This window comes from Bos indicus x Bos taurus, chromosome 19, assembly GCF_003369695.1.
Source record: "Bos indicus x Bos taurus breed Angus x Brahman F1 hybrid chromosome 19, Bos_hybrid_MaternalHap_v2.0, whole genome shotgun sequence".
NCBI lineage: Eukaryota > Metazoa > Chordata > Mammalia > Artiodactyla > Bovidae > Bos > Bos indicus x Bos taurus.
This window is the reverse complement of record NC_040094.1, coordinates 36616966-36635042: the sequence shown is the minus strand read 5'-3', so window position 1 is coordinate 36635042 and position 18077 is coordinate 36616966. Positions and strand designations below refer to the sequence as shown.

General features: G+C 36.1%; 1 protein-coding gene across 9 annotated transcripts in view; it reads right to left on the bottom strand.

The window, feature by feature from the left end:
* The window catches only part of MBTD1 (mbt domain containing 1), a 68027-nt gene that overhangs the window by 20062 nt on the left and 29888 nt on the right, over nt 1–18077 (bottom strand). For 5 of the 9 annotated variants that reach the window (XM_027517491.1, XM_027517492.1, XM_027517490.1 and 2 more), the window contains 4 exons: nt 15809–15948; nt 14352–14466; nt 13445–13530; nt 2909–3026 (listed from right to left, as the gene is read on the bottom strand). In XM_027517491.1, coding sequence (XP_027373292.1) covers nt 2909–3026; nt 13445–13530; nt 14352–14466; nt 15809–15948 — 459 coding nt within the window. The remainder of the gene's footprint in view (nt 1–2908; nt 3027–13444; nt 13531–14351; nt 14467–15808; nt 15949–18077) is intronic. The other 4 variants (XM_027517498.1, XM_027517499.1, XM_027517496.1 and 1 more) reach the window with 3 other exon arrangements.

Genomic DNA, 18077 nt, shown 5'->3' with positions numbered 1-18077 from the left:
CCCAGAAATCATTTAGCAGATCTTGGGTGAGTCTTAGAAACTGTATTTCTAAGAAGTTCCTAGAGGTGCTTACACTAGTGCTATATGGATGAAACTTTGAGAACGATTTGAACAATGGAATTAGTTTAACTGTTTTCAGAGCACGGCCTATTTCTCTGAATATATTTCAATTTTACCCATAGTTTCTTAAATTCTAGAAAAGAGGAGTGAGAAAGTTCTACTAGGATGCATAGTTTTGGAAATAAAGAGTATTGTGGTAAGTTAATATAACCTTGTTAAGTCACAGAAATCCAGTTAAAGTACATTTCAGAGACACTGCTTTCTCCAAGTGATCAGGTGACCAAATTATTTCCAGATAATTTGCATGTGGCTACTTTAAGAGTTTAAATTTTTTTGTCTTGTTGATTTGGAAATAAGATTCAAAAACGCCAAGTAAAAAAGTTCAATGAACACAAATAAAGATATGTGAAATCACTTAAAATCTACATGTACTAAACAAACAGGGTCTTCCCAAGTGGTGCAGCGGTAAAGAACCTGCCTGCCAGCGCAGGAGATACAGGAGACTCGGGTTCGATCCTGGGTCAGGAAGATCCCCTGGAGTAGGAAATGGTAATCCTCTCCATTATTCTCTCTTGGAAAATTCCATGGACAGAGAAGCTTGGGTGGCTTGCAGTCCATGGGGTCACAAAGAGTTAGACAGGGCTGAGTGACTGAGCACGTATGCACTAAACAAATGGGAAGACTTATTTCCTGGAAAGAACAAATAGTGTATGATATATACTGTTTATAATTTAATAAACCTTATCTTTTTAATATTTAAATAGACAAACTTTTATTAAATACATACAATGTAAAGAAAATAAGAGTATCAAATATCATTTCCTCAAAGAAACCCTCTGATGTACGTACAGTCACCCATAACCAGCTCTGTCATCTCTTCAAGCTTGTCTTTGACAAAGTGTTTGTTTCTTTGCTTATTTAAAATATTTTTCTCTCAGTGAAATAAAAGTTATATGAGAAAGTATTTTCATTGTTTATTACTTTTAGTAAACCTTATCTTGATAACATTAAAAAGTTAAGGTCTTTAGTGGAATAAAAAATGCCCAATAAACTTGTATTTCAGGCTAGGAGCTAGGTTTAGTTAGCATTTTCATGTGTTAATACTTAGGTTTTGAAAATTTATAGCATTAAACTTTTAGTTTTAAAATTCAGTAATTCACAGAACAACTCATGACTTGCTGTTTCTAAGTTCTGGGTTCATGATCAACAACAGGCTCACTTCTAAAATGTCATAAAAGTGACTTAAAATGAGATACATGTTGCAATTAGATATAGCAGAAGTATGAAACCAGAGATGGAAAACAGAAATAATTCTTGAGTACTAAATGCATTGATCTTTAGAGCCATTTATATGCAAGTGATTTACACATCAAGCAAAAAATATATATTGCTGTTTTAAACAATGTACAGGGAATAATACAGGCATTTAGAGAATGTCTATATAGCTGGGGGCTTCCCTGGTGGTTCAGATGGTAAAGAATCTGACTGCAATGCAAGATTTGATCCCTGGGTCAGTAAGATCCCCAGGAGAAGGGAATGGCTACCCACTCCACTATTCTTGCCTGGAGAATTCCACAGACAGAGGAGCCTGGCAGACTACAGTCCACGGAATTCCAGAGAGTCAGACAGGACTGAGCGACTAACACTTTCACTTTTTTACTTACATAAGCTGGGGAAATGTTTCATGGAAAAGGTAGGAACTGTACTGGGTTAAATAAGGTGAGTGAGAGTGAGTAAAGGAATGAAGGTGACATAGAATATGCTGTATGAGAGAGAAGGAAAACTAATCTCAGCAGAACAGATCATTTATGTCGGGGAACAATAAAAAAATCTGTTCAGTGGTGTACAGTGAAACTTAACAATAGCTGTAAATGGTGACCATCCTGATCCTTTAAGGACAAAGAAGCCACTAAAGACAGAAAAATGGAATTGAGGTCATTTTTAGGTAAATTAAGTCTATCAGCAGTACACAGGGTGGAACAGGCAGGGCATTTTTGGGAAGATGGCTGGAGATAAGACTAGAAAGAGTAGGATGAGTAAGATACCTCTTCCAGTAATCTCAGGATACCTTTTATTATCTAAGCGGCTGCTCCTCCTCTGAAGTATCACAGTATCCTACTATACCACTTACTAAGCACCTTGTCATAAAATGTATTCAATATTTAGCAGATGTAAACTCACCAAAAAAAGAAATCTTTTAAGTTTGCACATCACCTGCCCACAGGGTCTAACATAGTAGATACCTAACACATTTACTTCACAGACAACAATGTAAAAAGGGCTGGGATACATGGAAGAGGTGGGACTGAAGAAAATGTAGTACCCAAAATAGATGAAATTTTCATCATTAATTTACTTCTGATATTATGGACCATATAACTTTTTTTAGTACTTTTTGTTACTTTCCGAAATATTTCCCTGTATCAGAGGTTGAGGAAACTATAGGGCCCACAGATTTGGCCTACTGTCATCCAGGAGAGTTTTTACATTTTTAAATGGTTGAAAAAAAATTAGAGCTAAAGTAATATTTTATGATATGTAACAATTATAGGAAACTCAAATTTTAGTGCCCATAAACAAAGTTTTATTAGAACACAGCCATGCCTATTCATTTATGTGTTGCTTTGGCTGCTCCTATGCTATGATAGTAGAGTTAAATGGTTGTGACAGAGATTGCTTTGCTCACAAAGCTGAAAATATTTACTGTTGTTTTTTTTAATAGAAAAAAGTTTGCTAACCTTTGCCCTATATCATACTTATTTGGCAATACTTGAAAATTTACAAATATGCTTTCTTACAAATTACAAATACAAGTGATTTTTAAAAGTGAATTATGCATGTTTTTCACCTGCTAATTTTACTATTCCAGCGATCCAGAAGACTTTGGTAGGTAGGCTGCAGTCTGTATTGGGAACTTCTACTCTCACATTTTCTGAGATATCACCCCAGCAGGTCCCCATAGGTGCCTGTCATATAAAAATTATTAAATTATCATCTTATTAAATAAAGTCCAAAATACATGGTTCAAAATTAAGCACTATTATTCAATCATGGTAACATTAAACTAAAAATACCATTTAATTCATTCTTTTTTTCTAGAAACATAATTGTTATCCCTTGCATCACAGAATTCTATTTAGAAAAAGCCAGTGTCAGGGACAAGCTCAAGATGAAGAGAATTCACATATACTAGAACTGATCCATATCCAGTTCAAAATTCAATAGTGCTCAAATATAAGACTTGAGAGCAATTTTTGCCAAATTACACACTTGATATTAGGTTTCACAGGAAAAAGCTGACTTAACAATTCATTATTTTATCATGAACTGAATGAATGTACTTTACCTTAACCTCTAATTTTAAAAGATCTGGCTAAAGAGTAGAAAGAAAGAATTCCAATCAGCCATGTGGTTTCCAATAACACAGAGAAACAAAACTTAGTTATCTGTATTTTCAACTTCAGTTAAGTTCGCAGAACAGAAATATAGTCTGTTACAACAGACTTGTGGCAAAAGCACCAGATAAAGTTGTTAATATGATGAAGTTAAAGAGATTTTGGAGAATCGTACATGGTAAATTGTTAAATGATTTATTATTTCAAAATTTCTCACGCAGGAATTACAATAAACAAAGAAAACTTTCAATGTTAGATCTGGTAGTAATCAGCCTCCACACAAATGGTTAAGATGGGGACTTAGAAAACTAATTAAATGAATATCATGAAGGGATTTGCCAACATTTAGTGTGTTTCCAAATTACAATTTCCATTACATTTTAATCCTTAAATTTGAGGCAGTTTACCATTATTTGGAATTTAGCTAATTAATTTGGCTAATTAAAACCAAAATGAATTTAGGAATTTAAATGCTGATAATACCAAACAGTCTCTGTGGCCCTTGATAATCAGCTCCTCATTAAATACAATTCAGAACCCTGATCACAAGAAGTATTAGGTAAGGATGTAAAAGACTTGATAACACGAACAAATCAGGAAAAGACAAAATAGCTTCGAAGCTAAAAGATGATTAAACACAAAGATATCCAAGAGTCACGCGAACTAGTCCATCTGAACACTGGACAAATGTCTTCCATGCAAGGCTGCTCATCTTGGGTAGTCGCTAACCCAAAAGGGGGTTAGCTTAAAACAGTACTCAACCCGTATGCTCTCAATAGCTTAAGGAATTTCTGAAGGACAGGAAGAAAATGTCAAATAATACTGAACTAGGATAAGTCTAGAAACCAAACACAGAATCAACTTATGGCTATTTCTTTAAGTAGCAAGCAAAGAATATACTTCAATCACTTGGATACAGTGGCCTATCTCAAGTATTTCTAATTCTGGAAGGATACACATAACTATCTTCCTGAGCTGTACAAAAAATAATACATCCATTATGACTACCTCTTTCTGCTATTTTTAAATGGAAAGAATGGACTCTTCAGGTTCTGCTATCTCCCCCTATATCATTCTAGACTGTAGGGCCATCCCTATTGCCAGCAGATATGATCAGAAAAGGAGAGGCTGGAAGGAAGATAGGTAACAGATTAAGCTACCATATATTAACACAAAGACCATGTATTAATTTCTGTGAGGATAAACCAATTTCAGCGGACAGATGTAGTGGACGTATGCATTAAATTAAGGTAGGATATCCATTCCTCTTTGTTTGGCTGCCAAGTCTTATGAAATGGGCTTTATTTTTCATTAAGAAGGAAGACGCGTGGTTATGCTGACAAGCTATGTGTAAAGATGAGCACACTGCTAAAAGAATTTGGTATATAGGACTCCCTTTTGAGTTAGGTGTGACAATGACTTTTTTTTTTTAAGTCTTTTAACAGTTGTTTGGAGAAAATAACTTTTAGTCACATTTTATTAAAAAAACAAGTATCAATATGCTTGCTCACTTAGAAAATAAAGTTAACGCTCACTTTGGTTGGGGGATGTTATGTTTTCGTCCCTACAGTCTGGATTGGTATAGGAGAAAGTAGCAGAAAGTGACATTTGTTCTTGCCTGTAAGGTTGTGGTTCTGCTAGGCCCTCTTAAACCAATCCATATGGTTCACTCTAAGAAAAAAAATGAACAAAAACAATAACAAAAAAGAGCACAATCGTCACTGCATAGTATGTGCTCAATGTGTTGAAATAATAAAGGAATTTTAAAGATACAGCTGCCCTTTTGTTTAAAATGGATATTCTTAAGTGTGGAAGACTAAATGACCCAGGGCTCGAGAGCCATCTTCAGCCAAGTCATCTGTCTTCTCTTGCTGGCAGGAGGGATACCTCTGAAAGTCTGGATTGGCATAGCATGGACTAGCAGAACCATCATTTACAGGTAACAACAAATTTACCTTCCAGACTCAGGACGAGAGGTCCACCTCAGGTTCCTCCCAAACCAGGAAGATCTGCTTCATCACTTCCTGCTCCAGGGCCACTCGTGAGGGCTATCTGGGAGCGACTCTCCTTCCCTGCAAGGTAAGCTGTCATCAGGTCCTGCAGGTCATGGCCAAATCCAAATGCTGAGGGCTCCCCAACACAAATGTATGATAACCTCCACCTGACTGTCCATAAGAAAGTAACTGGATGGGATTCTTACTTTTTCTGTACATTAAGAACATTTCCAGATAGTCCAATAGCCCAGATGGCTAGTATTTAGACTCTCAGAAGACTGACACATTACACACATGATGCTTTGCGGGAGAAATACAGATTTCCCTCCACAGAGCTGAAAACCTGTAACTTTTGATAATCACATTCTTCAGTAGTAATAGAATTCAAGCGGGCAGAAGTTAGCCCTGAAGTTGTACACTGGTAACTATTATTGATCCTACTAACGATATTCCAAATATACAAAAAGCCACCATTAAAATACTTTGACTAATAGGCATATGGTGACTAAAGTACAACTAGGAGAGAAAGATAAACTATTATATGGGCAAAAGGGGAAAAAGCATTATAGGAAATTGACTAGAAAAGAATTCGAAGTCCTAAATGTCATTTGCTGGAATTGACAGAAAGTAGGAACAGAAAAATAAACCAGTTCCCTCTTTCTCCAGAAAGTCCACTCACCTTTTGATTTGATAACAGGACCTACTTTTGGGGTTGGGTCATAGCGGGAGGGCTTTCCAAGTGGTGCTAGTCGTAAAGAATCGACCTGCCAATGCAGGAGACCTAGGAGACGGGGGTTCGATCCCTGAGTGGGGATGATCCCCTGGAGAAGGGCATGGCAACCCACTCCAATATTCTTGCCTGGAGAATCCCATGGACAGAGGAGCCTGGAGGGCTACCGTGCATAGGGTCACAAAGAGTTGGATACAACTGAGGTGACTTAGCACGCACGCACAATAGCAGGGGGATGGGAGTACAAGGAAAGTAAAAAGAGAAAATGGGATGCTTGGGGTGAAAATCAGATTAAGAATGAGGGAATGCTGGACTTCCCTCATGGTCCAATGGTTAAGAATCCACCTGCCAATGCAGAGGACGTGGGTTCAAACCTTGGTCTGGAAACCCTAGCCGTGGGGTAACTAAGCAGGCATGTGCCATGACTACTGAAGCTAGTGCGCTCTTGAGCTTAGCTGCTCTTCAACAAGAGAAGTCACTGTAACGAGAAGCCTGCACACTGCGACTGGAGAAGGCCCTGCTAGCAGCGACTAGAGAAGGCCTGCGTACAGCAACGAAGAGCCAGCACAGCCAAAAATAAACAAGTAAATAAATAAAGCCCCAAAAAAATATGATGGAATGCTAGTGTACGTAAAAAGAGAAAGGAAGCAGTGGTTACTAATTTGAAAAGCATAAAGTAGTCCATAATTTTTAAAAAATATTAAATGAAAATAACCTAGATTACTTAGGCCTTCCCTGAAACAGATTATTTTTATTATATTTTATTATATATATATCAGAAGCCACTGCTTTCCTGCAGAGAATTTATTTTGTGGCAACACAATAGCTAAATTAGAGTACTAACAAGTACCAGAAACTGAAAACTTCTTCCATTAGAAAGAAACTCTGCAATCTAGGATGACATACTGATAACTCTACCTTCAGTTACAAAGGATGTGAAGTCATATTTATTTTCAATGGAGTTATGTATGCATGGTTAAAGCTAGGGGAAAAAAACAAAGAATAGTTTTATTTGAAAGAGACTATTTTACTAATAAACATAGACCCAAGTTTTACTAATAAACCATTGTTACCACACATACACAAACAAAAAGCCTTTTTTCTCCTTAATGTATATATTCAAAAAATATTTTTAATGCCAGTTGCAAAGATATATTAATAACCTTATCCCTTTCAAAATAGCTGGACCAATACAGAGGATTAGAAAACATCATGTAAGCAATACAAACTGTTTGTGGAGGTAAAGGACCTTTGTAAAAATTACGTAACTATAACTATTTCCAAGGGAGAAAAAAAGTAGAATGATTACATTTCTGCTTTTAGCAAGGACAGTATCAATAAACTGACATCAGAATACATAGTTCAGGTACCAAACAAAAAAATTTGAAGTCTGTAAATTCGTAATTAAAGGCATATGATTTTAGCTTTTTAAGATTCATATACACTTGATATTGAAACATTTTGGCCTGGGCTGTAATGCTTCAGTTCAGTTGCGCAGTCATGCCCGACTCTTTGTGACTGGATATCAGGCTTCCCTGTCTATCACCAACTCCCAGAGCTTACTCAAGTCCATTGAGTTGGTGATGCCATCCAACCATCTCATCCTCTGACGTTCCCTTCTCCTGCCTTCAATCTTTTCCAGCATCAGGGTCTTTTCCAATTAGTCAGCTCTTCACATCAGGTGGCCGAAGTATTGGAGCTTTAGTATCAGTCCCTCCAATGAACATTCAGGACTGATTTCCTTGAGGGTTGACCAGTTTGATCTACTTGCCGTCCAAAGGACTCTCTCGAGTTTTCTCCAACACCACAGTTCAAAAGCATCAATTTTTCGGTGCTCAGCTTTCTTTATCGTCCAACTCTCACATCCATACATGACCACTGGAAAAACCATAGCTTTTGTTGGGAAAGTGATGTCTTTGCTTTTTGATATGCTGTCTTGGTTGGTCATAGCTTTTCTTTCAAGGAACAAGCATCTTTTAATTTCATGGCTGCAGTCACCATCTGCAGTGACTTTGGAGCCCCCCCAAATTAAGTCTGTCACTGTTTCCATTGTTTCCCCATCTATTTGCCATGAAGTGATGGGACTAGATGCCATGATCTTAGTTTTCTGAATGTTGAGTTTTAAGTCAGCTTTTTCACTCTCCTTCACTTTCATCAAGAGGCTCTTTAGTTCCTCTTCACTTTCTATCATAAGGGTGGTGTCATCTGCATATCTGCTGCTGCTGCTGCTGCTAGGTCGCTTCAGTCATGTCTGACTCTGTGTGACCCCATAGACGGCAGCCCACCAGGCTCCCCCGTCCCTGGGATTCTCCAGGCAAGAACAATGGAGTGGGTTGCCATTTCCTTCTCCAATGCATGAAAATGAAAAGTGAAAGTGAAGTCCCTCAGTCGTGTCTGACTCTTAGTGACCCATGGACTGCAGCCCACCAGGCCCTCCGTCCATGGGATTTTCCAAGCAACAGTACTGGAGTGGGGTGCCATTGCCTTCTCCCTGCATATCTGAGGTTATTGATATTTCTCCCTGCAATCTTGACAGAAATATTCTACTTGGTTTTTTTTTTTATTTTGGCCATGCTGCATGGCTTGTGCAATCTTAGTGCTCCTACCAAGGACTGAATCTGGGCTATGGTAGTGAAAGCCTGGAATTCTAATCACTAGGTACCAGGGAACTCTCTATACTTGATATTGTAAGGAAATAATGGGGAATAGAGTGTATCTATTTAAAAGACTACAATATTAGAAAAATTAAGAATGCTTTAAGGCTAAATATTCTGCATACATATAGAACAACTCTCTTGGGTTCAAACATAAATGCCAATAGGAGAAAATAGTCTGTGCATTTCACTAACATAGGGTACCTAACTGGAATGTAGTACTGCAGAAGTACTTTGAAGATTTTTCCACAGTTAGTAAAGATAAGGCTACTGCTTTTAGAAGCTGTGAAATAAAAAAATAGATTAGTTTCTGGCCCTGTTCCTGGTATAGTTTTCACAGCCTTCATAATTTCCTAAGTGATAAGAGCACTAGATATATCTTTTGTTCTAATATTTGATCTTTGACCTTGATTCCAGACACAGAGCTCCTAAATCCTTTGCAATTTCTTGGATGACAGCAGTGTTTTTTGTTCTAATGAGGCATCTCTTTGTGGGCCCCTAGATAGCTTCAGGATGGGAGCTGGTCACCATACAGATCAAACTCTGATTAAAAGCTTCTTGGAATTTTCAGCCCCATCATCCATCTTGCAGGAAAGGGAAAGGAGTTATAGACTGAGTTAATGATCCAGTATGCCTAAGTGATGAAGCCTCCGTAAAAATCCCAAAACACAGAATTGGGCTGGCGGGTGCGTAAAGGCGCTAGAAGGGTGGTGCACTTGAGAGAGTACAGAAACTGTGCTCCTTCCCATATATCCTGTGCTACACCTCTTCATATGGTTGTTCATCTCTTTTATTATGTCCGTAATGATAAGATAGTAAACCATTTCTCTGGATTCTGTGAGCCATTCTAGCAAATTATCAAACCCAAAGAAGGGGTCATGGGAACCCTGATTTATAGCTAATCTGTCAAAAGCAGAGATGACAATGTGGGACTTGCAGCTGGTGTCTGGAGTGGCAGCAGTCTTGTGGGACTGAGACTGTAAGTGTGGCATCTGATGATGATTCCAGATAGACAGTGGCAGAATTAAACTAAATTGTATGATACTCAGCTGGTGTCAGAGAAATACTTGATGGGCAGAAAACCCACTCATCTGGTATCAGAAGTACGGTATTGGTAGTTGTGTTAAGGTGAAACACAGAAGGGTTTTTCCTATAGGGGCTTAATTCAAAACCATTAAAACAAAACAAAACAAAAACAAGGGCTTCTCTGGTGGCTCAGTAGTTAATAATCTGCCTGCTAATGCAAGAGACCGGGGTTCAATCCCTGGTCTGGGAAGATCCCACATGCCGTGGAGCAACTAAGCCTATGCACTACAACTACTAGAGCCCGTTCCAAAGCCCAGGAGCCACAACTACTGAGTCCATTCACCCCCATTATTGAAGCCCATGTGTCCTCGAGCCCATGCTCTGCAACAGGAGAAGCCACGACTGAGACGCCTGTGCACTGAAACTCGAGTTTCTCTCCGCGACTAGAGAAAAGCCTGCACAGCAACGAAGACCCAGCTCGGCCATAAATAAATAGAATTAAAAAGAAAATAAAAACTGCAGGTTAAAGCCCAAAGTTGAAAATTTCAATCCAGCTACTGAAAAAGATAGCAAGAGCTTCTTCATTTATAATAAGAGATGGAGTAGATGAACTAGATGATTTTTAAGATAACTTACAGCTTTGTGACCCTATGATTTAGGAATAATTAAAAATGATATTACCTAACACTGGAAACCAACACAATACTGTATAAACAACTATACTCCAATACAATTTTTTAAAAAAATGATATTACCAAATTCAGTGGTTTCCAACCACAGACACTGCCAAAGAAGGGAAAGCCAAGAGTCAGGTGCCAAGGCTCCAGTCAATTCATTCTACTCTTTCCAGACCAATTGGTATGAATTTCCTTTATTCTAGCTATGTTTACTAGAAAAAAGAGGAATTGTAATGCTTAAAAAACAAAGAAGTCTGAAAACTATCACCTAGATAAAATGAAAGTTGCATCAGATATACAGCAACAATATGCAGATTTCTAAGCAGATATATTTAATGACAACTTGACTCCATTTACACTGATAATTATAAAGAATGTCAAAAGTAACTGAGTGATTGACTATATAAACCATTACGCATAATTACTGCAATATTCAGAGACAGTATTGTCCTATGACATATTTTGCAGAAACTTTCCAGAAATTTAAAGACAGACCATGGTAAAGAGGAATTCCACTGAAATTCTATGCTTTTAGAACTAATCATAATCACTTTTAAGTATTGGAATATATATTTACCTGTGGTTCTTACTGCATAAGAGGCTGAGTTATGTTAAAGAAGCAGGCAGGCAAAGTTGTGACACCACCCTACACTCAAGTCCTGGTTCAGCCAGAACAGTTCTGTTTCCATGGTTTTAGACGTTTTTTTTTTTTTTTTTTGCAGTGCTGCCTGGCTTGCAGGATTTTAGTTTCCCAACCAGGAATGGAGCCTAGGACCCATCAGTTAAAGCACAGAATCCTAATCTCTGGAGTGCCAGGGAATTCTTACAGATTTAATGTTTTTAAAAATTATGCTTGAAAAAAGAATCCTCTCAGAGTAGGGAAAGGCTCTTAATGTGTGCTCAAGTTGGAGACAATGCAGGTCTAGAGTGTGGAGGAAGGGGCCTTGCTGATGAACAAGTGTTGGAGCAGGCATCAAGTGTTAGAAGACTGGAAAACTGACGAGTCAAGGCAGGACCCTGTGCTTGCGGCTCCTCCTAGCAATAATAAAACTAAAAGCTAGTAATTTCCCTTGGAGACCACAAAAACTGTTTATGGGGGAGAACCATGAAGAGTCAACTCTAAAGGACACAATCTACTACAACAGGAAGTCTTACCTTCTAAATCAAATGACTTCAAATAAAAATGCTGGTTAAGGCAACAAAGCAAACTCATTTTGCACTAAAATACACTAAGACATTAAAAATAGAAAATGTTTCCTAGTTAATAAGGAAAAGACAGTGAAGGAAGATGAGTGGAGCAGGAAGGCACTGGGTGACAGATACTTTGATTGTAAATGAGAAAAAAGAGATTCCATAGTATCCTTATTAACCATATAGCTAAAGCTAGCTGCTCTATTCTTTTTTCAATTGTAGAAAACAAATTTCAATTTATTTTTTGTAAAACAAAAAAACAATTTCATTATAATAGAGATTTTCTTGCAAAGAAGTTTAACACAGTATTACTATTCAAAGATACTGTCATGAAATAAAATATTATATCTTGGGACTTTGAAATACTATTTTTAAAATATTCTGACTATTTATATAAAATAGCTGGACATGGGTTACGATAGTAAACCTAGAAAACCAAAATACTAAATAATAAAGATGGAAAAAGAGATAAAGGCCACTCAGAAGGAAACAACAAACAAACGTTCCAGAAGGCTGCAATGGAAGAGTTATTATAAATGAGGACTTAATCTAATTCTGATATTCTTTGTACCAGAAAAGAACTCTCTCAAGAGAGGAGAGTTAAATTTGTTTCGTAATTCTCATGAAAGCTACTGGGGCCATATATTTAACATCTCTCACAAGTATGACATTACTACCAACATTTCAATAAAATATATCAGCTACAGTATATTGAAGCTATATCGAGTCCACTGAGGCTGGTTCAGATAGCAGGCCACTGATTAAGGGCTTAACACCTGTACTTTCCAGAAAGAAAAGTTAGCAAACGACTGAATTTGGCTTTAATTTTTATTTCTACCACTGAATTAATATGCTTGGCCTTGATCAAGATCCTTTATTGGCCACAAATGAATTAAAATTTATTTTGATTTCCACAGCAAGAACTCAAGCTCAGTTTTGTTCACATGCTATTATTTAACAGGAAAGCCCTAAGTTAACAATATGTTAAGTGTACACAAAACTTTACTCATTAACTTTCTAAATTCTTTTCTTCTTATACACAGTCAGTAGCAGATAGAACCGTTAAATATAAATTAAAACTTACAGGTTAAAAAAGTATCGAAGAGAATTAAGCACAAATAATTGAATCAAAAGGAAAGAATTTATCATTGGTACATTTTAAACATAACTCTTAATTACTTCAAACGTCTGTGACAATCTACTTGTTAAAAAGAACATCTTGCAAAAAATAAATTCAGTCCACAATACTATATTGCTAATAGTTCCTTCTTTGTTTTTGTGATTTTATATTTGTGACCAAACAAAACTAGATCTTTCCTCTTCTCAATTATTAGATCAAATCACAAAAATTTAGGTAACATACAATGGATGGTTTCTGTGAGGTTGAACCATATGATTTTGCTAATATCCAACTATTTTTGATACACAAAACAAGTAATTTTATATGGTTCAACTTAATATGAAAATTGGATGAGACTCATGCCTTCCCCATTTAAAATAATTTTAACTTGCAATGTCTTTAAAGGAAACCTTTATTTATAAAACTTAAGGTTATGTAACTATTAGTAAGTACAATAATTAATAAAAAAGAAACATTTCCATTATGACGTATAAAATAAAGACCTTCTAAGGATAAGATGTTTAAAAAATGCTACTGTGCCTTCAGATTTAAACGATGACTAAGCATTTCAATACAAACAGAAAATTCCATACTCACATGTTTAAAGCAGGTAACTGGAGCTGCTATAAAGCTATTGCTATTGATGTAGTTACCCCAGTTGAAACCTTCTGTGGAGACTGCTGCTGAAATAAAATAAGTTTAGATATATTGGAGTTCTCAGATCGTTTATTTGTAAGAAGGTTATTACTTTATACTGTGAAGTGACACAAATGTATCACCTCTAAATTTTTTCCTATAAAGACAAAACTTCTGTAAATAAACATGAACTTCAGCATGTATCGTATTTGCAAACAAATAGTTTAACTTTTCTACACACAAGGTATGCTCCTTGGGAAGTGAGGCAAGAGCTCTCCAATCATAAGAAACAAAGAACACTGAAAGAAGACACGTTCAGGATAACAAACACTGTTCTGACTGCTCCTGTATTTTATTCCCATGAAGCTCTAACTGCACACTTCACTGAAATTTCTATCCAGTATTTACCACCTAATACTTTCACTATGGCTCCTTATTGTCTTACTCCCTACTTACTGCCTTGCTTTCACATTCCTGTTAAGAATCTTTCTGTTAGAAAAGACCCTTTCCTCAATCTCCTTCTCTTGTTACTCTCTTCTCCCCAATCCCTTTGAAGCCTAATAAATGTCATATTTCTTTGCCTTATCACCACAACGTTTCCCACTGTTCACAGCTAGAGAATCAATGCATAAAAAATAAATAATAAACCAAATAAGAGTATTATTAAGGAGACTGTCACAAGCACCATAACTTGTGAACACTAGACTTTTCTAGGATAATTTACTGAAATCAAGGAAGCCTAGTGTCATATGTACAAATAGGGAACAGAAATAGCTTAGTTAACAGAATCTAAAATTAAAATGTTATTAATTAAAACTAGATGAATTAGTACCAAGTATTTTACCTCTATTGCATTCACCCATATTACCTGATTTAGTCTTTGCTTGATTTTGTAAGGTAGCTTGATACTGAGCATATGCAGCTAGTTTAGCAACTAAAGGTTGTTTCTGAAGAACTTTTGCTTTCTTTGTTGGAGGCTTACCCTAAAACAAGAAGAGTTAAGTAAATAGGATTCTTTATCATTCCCCACCCCCAAATCTGAAAACTAACTTAATTGCATACTACTCATTTTAAGGAAACATTGAGGGTTTAGAAAATTATTAAAGCAGAGGAAACATACAAGAAAATTCACATGAGAAATGTTTTCTGGAGTTCTGCTACAATGTAGATATCTAATATGGGTAGCGCAGCTGGCACAGACTTAAATAGCAATATGCAAATTAATATATTAATAAAAAATTATATCCCATAAAATGTTAAAATATAGGCTGTGGTGAATAACTGATTCCATCTTGTACTAGATAAATCCAGTGGTTATTCACTCATGCAGGTTGCTAAGCACTGCTATTTATATAAGAAAAAAATAATTCAATGTTTAAACAGCAAGTGACTGAGGTTTATACCTTTAGCGCTAATGCAAAAGATCAATGACAAAATGATCATGGGCCAAATTCACAGTGTGACAAACTGCCATCCATTTGGGTACAGACCATTGCTCAGGATCTTTAGGGGCTGTCTATCTGAAATACAGAAATACATCTAAGTGATGTATTTCCTTAACTTGGGGAACTTAAATAATCCTTTCAGTGTTATGTGCTACCTTATTACAATAAGATGAAGAAGAAAACAACAAATGTGATCAAATAAAATATATTACAAAAATCAGCTATGTGATGCTTTTATAAAGTTGTTTATATGCTACAATAGCAATAAGTGGTCATTTTGTAGGCATTCCAGTCATTTTGTAGGTGTTGATGTACATTTACAGAAAGACGATTTTCTTTTAGTATTATGATTGTTTCCAAAAAGGTTAGTTGGATTAACCAAATACCCTTGGTCAAGGTATCAAATGGGTTGCAATCAAAAGTACAAACCAAAGATAATGGAAAAATAAAACCAGAGGGTAAATCATTCCCTGCCAACACTGAAAGTTTCTACCTTGATACTAATTACGAAACTTTCAAAGAAAACCAGGGGGGAAAATGGCTTAAATTTTTATATATATATATATAGAGAGAGACATGCCTATATCTATATCTATATAGATATACATATAAAGATATTTATTACATTTATACTTATTTAGAAAAAAAGACAAACAATTCATAGTTTACTTTGAATAGTATGCCTTCTCTATTTATAACAGCTGCTCAAATTTTATAGAATGGACAAACTCTAGGGCTCACATATTTCTTAAAAATGTGGGGTATAAAATACTAACAGGCTGGTTAGGTAAAGGTGGAGTGTAGTGAAACACAATCAAATGACAGACAAACAGTGAAAGTCATAGAAATAACAGATAAAAGAACAAGAAGGTTTCTGTACCGTTACCTGAAGTCTGGCCAAAATGCTTGCCTTCTTGGAGTTTGACGAGTAACTTCTTGAACATGAAACACTGCAGAAACGCTTTGTTTTAGAGTAAAAAGCATCTCGCACACCAACCATTCCACACATTTCACAGGTAGCTAATTAACAAATAAAAACACTGGTGTTATGATCATAAAACTGATTTTCGTCTAACAGTTTAATAATTCCTCCAATTATCTAAAGGTTTTAATTTTTAAAACATTCCTTCAGGCAGATAGAAAATTTCTTCTGTTACATGTGATAGAAAAATCTAAATAAAAGGTAGGGGAAAGACTAGAATGATGCCATGGCTATAGGCTCCAGAAGGACTGACAATAAAGTCTGAAAAGGCTTTAAAAAGGATCAAAATACACAAACCTAAGTTAGATTCAACTAACATTTCCTTAGTGCTCACCTTGTGCCAGACATTATAAGCTCTAATGTTTGAAAGGATTATAAACAAAAGATGAAAAGTAGTTGCAGTACAACTGAAGATTCATACAAAGTGCAGCACAGGTCTTTAAAATATTGTGAAGACTGAAACATAAGGGTAACAAAAAGTGAATCTCAAAAGACATACAAATTGTGGGACTGCTGAATTATAAAGTAGTTCTATTTTCAAATTTTTGAGGAATCACCATAGGGTTTTCAATAATGGCTGTACCAGTTTATATTACCACCAAGAGTGTATAAGTTCTCTTTTCTCCACATCCTCCTCAACATTTGTTATCTCTTGTCTTTTTGACACCAGCCATCCCAACAGGCATGAGGTGATATCTCAGTGTGGCTTTCATCTTCGTTTCCCTGATGATTAGTGACGTTGAGCACCTTTTCATGTATTTATTGGCCATTTGCAGGTCTTCTTTGGGAAAAAATATCTATTCAGGTGCTTTGTCCATTTTTAAATTGTATTATTTGCTTTTTCTGCACTGTTGAGTTGTACAAGTTCTTCATGTATTTTGAATATTAACCCCTTATCAGATATAGAGTTTACAAATATTTTCTCCCATCCTGTAGGCTGTCTTTTCAATATATTGTTTCCTTTGTTGAGTAGAACCTTTTTTAATTTGTTGTAATCTCACTGTGTATTTTAGCTTTTATTAGCTGTGCTTCTAGTGTCTTACCTAATAAATCAATGCCAAGAGTAAAGTCAAGGAGCTTTTTCCCTATGTTTTCTTCTAGAGGTTTTATTGTTTCACGTCTTACATTTAAGTTTTTACTCCATTTCAAGTTAATTTTTCTGAGTGGTGTAAGACAGATCCAGCTTTTCTTTTGCATGTGGATATCTAATTTTCCAACATAATTTACTAAAAAAAACTACGCTTTCCCTATCAAGTGTTCTTGGTGCCCTTATCATAAATTAGTTGACTGCAACTCAGTATATCAGAAAGGTATCTGCCCTCCCACATTCACTGTAGCATTGTTAACAATAACCAAGTTAGAGAAACATATTAGATGCCTTCTGATGAATGAGAGGATAAAAAAACAAGTTATACATATATGTATATGTAAATGCATATGTATATGTAAAGTAGATATTATTCATTATAATACAGTATTATTCAGCCATATAAAGAAGGAAATCTTGTCATTTCTGACAACAAGGACAAAACTGGAGGGGATTATGCCAAGTGAAATAAGCCAAAATGAGAAAGACAGTGTATAGCATTACATACATGGAATTAAAAAAAAAAATAAAAAGCCTATTTCATAGGATGGTGGTTGCCAAGGGTTGAGAAGAGGGAGAAATGGTGAGATGAAGGCCAAAGGGCACAGATTTTCAGTTATAAAAAGAACAAGTTGTGACGATCTGATATATAGCATGGTCACTATAGTTACTGCTACTACTTATTATACACTTGAAACTTGCTGAGTAGACCTTGTGCTCACATGACACACACACACACACACACACACACACACACAGAATTAACTTTTGGGGACTTCCCTGGTGGTCCAGTGGTTAAGACTCCTCGTTCGCAATGCAGGGAGCCTGGGTTTGATCCCTGGTCAGGGAATTAAGAGTCCGCATGCCACAACTAAGACCCAGCACAGTTGAATAAATAAAAAGTTAACTTTGTGAGGTGATGGATGTGTTAATTATCTTGATCTTTGTAATCATTCCACTAGGTACATGTAATATTAAATCACATTTATGAACATTTATACATTTAAACATATACAACTGTATTTGTCAATTATTCCTCAATAAAGTTGGGGGAAAAAAGATAACACAGCAAACAACTAC